Source organism: Chelmon rostratus, chromosome 14, assembly GCF_017976325.1.
Source record: "Chelmon rostratus isolate fCheRos1 chromosome 14, fCheRos1.pri, whole genome shotgun sequence".
Lineage (NCBI taxonomy): Eukaryota > Metazoa > Chordata > Actinopteri > Chaetodontiformes > Chaetodontidae > Chelmon > Chelmon rostratus.
The window spans coordinates 15,724,842-15,729,232 of NC_055671.1; the positions used below are offsets into that span (position 1 = coordinate 15,724,842).

Genomic DNA, 4,391 nt, shown 5'->3' on the forward strand with positions numbered 1-4,391 from the left:
AAGGCCATGACTGGCCTTATTTATGATGGCAGGGTTAGAAAGCCGGAGTATTTCCTGAGACTGATTATCATTTGGACCAAGAACAAACGGAAACGATGTATGTGTTTCTTTTCCATATAAAACGGGGGGTGAGATCCGATCACAGGTGATCACTCGGACCACCAAAGACACAAGGTGTAAGCAGGGTCTGCTGTGTCTAAACGTAGCTCAGCAGTAATACAGTTGATCCGGACTAACCCCTGACAGTCTCCGTTCCCCCTCAGACACACACTGTAGTGGGGCGTGGCGCGGTCACAGCCGGGCGGAGCTGGGGGCTGTCGGTGAACTCTCCCACACAAAGGAGAGGAAACTAAACAAAGCCAGGAAGCCTGACATTAACCCGAGACTCAGCCTCAACTGAAGCCCACTCACACAAAACAGGGATGCATTCACTTGCTTTGGCCCTTTGAAAAGCTGGTTTCCAGGACCTGGGACACCGCTCTGTTCTGCTGCTGGGAGAGAGGAAAATAGCACCCAGGGTGATGGTGAGACAGCATAACGCACTGGACTGTTTGCGCATTTGAAAGCGGTCCATGCAGAAACTGCTGCCTTCTGTCTCCTGAGTCAGCTGTGCAGCGTTGTGATGAACGCGAGTCGGGGCGGCGCGGCGGACTGTGCGGTGGGCGGCGTCCTCTCGGTGGAGGGGCTGCCGCCGCTCCCAAAGGGCCTCAGTGGGATCCTGAACTCCAGCGGCGGGTCGTGGCGGGACATCGAGAAGGTGCACAGCAAGAGAGCGCGCATCCAGGCCGACATCAGCAGGGGCGGCGGGGACGCGCCGCGCGGTCACAGCAAACCGGGAGGACTGGACGCTGCTCTGGCTCTGCTGCGGAAAGAGATGGTGAGATGCCCTGCGAGTATCCTGCACTCAAAACTCACTGTGCAAAGAAAACATGTGCAATATCCATTCTCTGCTTTGGACAAATTTGCATGTCAGCAATTTTTCAATGCTTTAAACCTGAGCTCATCAGTGGAAGGAAAGAGTTTACTCAGCTGTCTATGACATGGCTCAGTTGTCAAGAGGTGAGCAAAGATTATTTTATCAAACTATTTCTGTCGTCGAAAATGAATTTTTCACACTAAATTTCCTCCAGGTCGGTCTGCGTCAGCTCGACGTGTCTCTGCTGTGCCAGCTGTGGTCTCTCCGGGAGGCCATCCAGGAGTACAAGGGCTCCTCGCTGCTGTCTGAGGCCTCCTTCAGTGCTGACAATGGATACTCTGAGGAGGAGGAGGAGGAGGAGGAAGTAGAAGAGGAAGATGGGGAGGAGACAGGAGTTCAGTTGCAGCCTCTCTCTTCTTCTTCTTCTTCGTCCTTGTCTCTGCCCCCACCCAGCAGCAATTCCAGGGACCAGTGGATCAAGGACTCCTTTCACATTCCCTGATGAAGAAACCGTTCCATGCACCATGTGCTGCAGGTTCATGTGTCTTACTGCCCCTTTTGGCCCCGTTTACACTTGCTTACATGCCATGCATCTCTTGTCCAGGTAATATATCCAGTATATAGCCTTATCCACGCTCTTCTGACACTTTTGTCAACCTACATGCTGCATACTCGCCACTAAGCTGGCTGGAATATTACTCAGAATTATTGAGATGTCTGTGAATACAAGCATGGCATGAAACAAGGTTCCAGATCAGATCCAGCTGTCGATCAATAATCTGTATTTGGTTTAATTTTATGAGCATTTGGCACATTTTTCTGCTCCAAGATATGATGTTCAGCTGTGATTCTGTCAAACCAGACCTCTGTAAATGTCCCCAACCTGACATTTCCTGTTGAATTGTAAGTTACGAAAAACTTCCCTGCAGCCTTATCTTGATTTTCAATAAATCTGATGAATTTTTGTACTCTCCTGTAAAAGAGTTTTTAAAATCTCACTTTCGCTTCATCTTGAGACTTTAAAGCAGTCTTTAAATGTACATAAATCATGAGCTTTATCAGTATTTTACCTGTAATAGCAACTCCTGAATGCATTATTAATTTAACCATTTTCTCACAGTGCAAGTCCCACCAGCCAGAAGTGGCACCATCTGCACAGTGGAAATGGTGAAGAAGTCTTGAAGTGTTTTGGAAAAGCCACTAAATAATTTTTTTGTATTTAAAGCTTAAAGCAATCTTTGTCACAGCAGACATGCACAATATTTCTGTATTAGAATAAAAGGTAATCAGTGGGTGATTTGCAAATAATGACCAACAGGGGACACACTGTCTCCAGTGAAGAGAGAGCTCCGTCTCTCCTGCGGGCCTCCTCCTCCTCCTCTGAGGTCACGCTGAAAGGAGCAGAGTGGGGAAAAAACATTTGCTGTGGAGGGAGCAGGAACGAAGGGGGGTGACGTTTGAGTGGGAAGTCTCATGCTGTTGTCTATTTATAATCAACATATGTTGTGGTTATTGTTAGAATCTATGTGCCTGTCTGTCTCTCCGTCCGTTTGCTCTCGTCTCGTCATCACAACACGTGTCTCTGTGGTGAGGATTATCAGCTAAATGTGAATGTGGACGCTTCTACTGTTGTCTGCTCTTTCTTTGCACCTGTTCGTTTCTCATATTTCTCTCTCTGCCTCTCGCAGGCGTTGTTATTCTCACCCCACACAGTTACTGTAAGGATTGTTAGCGTGTTACAGTGATTGTTAAAATAAGTAGATCAGACTGGAGGTCAGCGGGGAGAGCTGGGAAGGACAATAAGGTGTTAGTGGGGGAGCTACAGTACAATGAATGGTGAGATCAGTCCTTCATGTGAGGAAATACCCCCAAGTTGAAAAAAAATATGTGAGAATGCAATTCCACCAAGCTAAGAAACAACACAAGGAAGGACACTGCTGACACTTTCATGTTGCCACACAAAGGTCTGTTAGATTTAAAGCAGGAGGTATGTTTTAACAGTGGTGGTCTCAGGCTGTATGAGGGGCAGGGGCGAAACCCCAGGTTTACATTAAAGGCATAGCATGTAATATCTGCCTCAAGGGATCTCTCAATCAAAACAATGACAACAAAAGACATCTGATGACATCATGAATGAATGTGGGATCATGGGATATGTTGTCTTCAATGTTAAACAACAAGTCTCTGTGAAGTGACAGGCAGGAACGTTCACAGAGGAGGTGATGTTTTAAAGCTTTATTCAGAGTACGCTGAGTCGCGTTCGCCGACTTCCCTCCGCGCCCTGGTGACGTATCATCTGGTGTTTCCTGCGTCTCCATTGTCAAGCGGCCGAATGAAACGCACCATTCCCTTGAATAACATGACAGTCTGAACATTGCTGAAAATATTTGGGATAATGTAAGCACAAGTGTGTGACAGTGTAACAAGATACATAACATCGTTGGAGTCATTTTTAGACATTTTAATGCAGAAATCATACAAACACTCAGATTTAAAGTACAGTATAGTGACTGCAGCACTGGGATAACTATTACCACCTCTATTTTTTTAACTATTTAGAGCCATGTGCAGGCCAACTAATTTTCTAGCATACAAGGCATCCTGGAGGGAACTGCTTCACCTTTTCTCCACAGGCACCCTAGAAGGTATCTCATCACATTTTCTCCACTAGTTAGGTACCCTAGAGGACAGTTATTCATGTTTTCTCCAATGGTAATGGACCCTAGAGGACACTTAATCACATTTTCTCCACTGGTTAGGTAAGGTCCCTTTAGAGGGCACTTTATTACATTTTCTCCACTTGAGGGCACCTCAATATATTTTCTCCACCAGAAGGGCACCCAAGAGGGCAGTTCATTGCATTTTCTCCACTGCCTCTTTTCTGTTACTATATGAAAATCTTTGTTAAATTTAAAGCTTAAAATGTGGCCTGAAACAGCCATACAGTCATCATCTCTGTTTACAAGGAAGAATAAAAGGAAGCTATGCAAGATGGAGAAACTGAGAGCAATAACGCACCTCTGAGAACTGGACCCACACCGTAATATTAGACCAACTCTGAGTCATGAGAGAGTTGTTCCCCCTGCTGCTGCCCTGCACTCCTCCACCCCAGCTGCCTCTGTCCATCCATCCATCCCTGTTCCTCCACCTAAAAATACACTCCTGCTCTCACTGAGGAAAATCCCTGTGCCTTGACCTAGCTCCAACACACACACGCACACACACACACGCACACACACACTGACTGGACTCCATTGGCCCTCTCCATGGAAACTATTCCTCTGTAGTTGAAACACACTTTTCTGAAGAGCTGACGCAACTGAAACGCAGGAAGTGACTTGAGTTATAACTATGAGCTCAATTTTAAACAAACAATGGCCTTCATGCACTTCATGCCACGGCGCCGCTGCCACTTGCCTGAACGCTGGCATGGTCAGAAGCCTTGCAGCTTGCAGGAGTTTGCACAGCTGATTAG

At 46.7% G+C, this 4,391-nt stretch overlaps 1 protein-coding gene across 1 annotated transcript; it reads left to right on the forward strand.

The window, feature by feature from the left end:
* The first annotated feature begins 350 nt into the window (after positions 1-350).
* Positions 351-2,444, forward strand: fam89b (family with sequence similarity 89 member B). The gene is made up of 2 exons (XM_041952630.1): positions 351-877; positions 1,131-2,444. Exons 1-2 carry the CDS (start codon positions 623-625, stop codon positions 1,416-1,418), a joined length of 543 nt encoding a protein of 180 aa, XP_041808564.1. The 5' UTR covers positions 351-622; the 3' UTR covers positions 1,419-2,444.
* Positions 2,445-4,391: the final 1,947 nt, after the last annotated feature.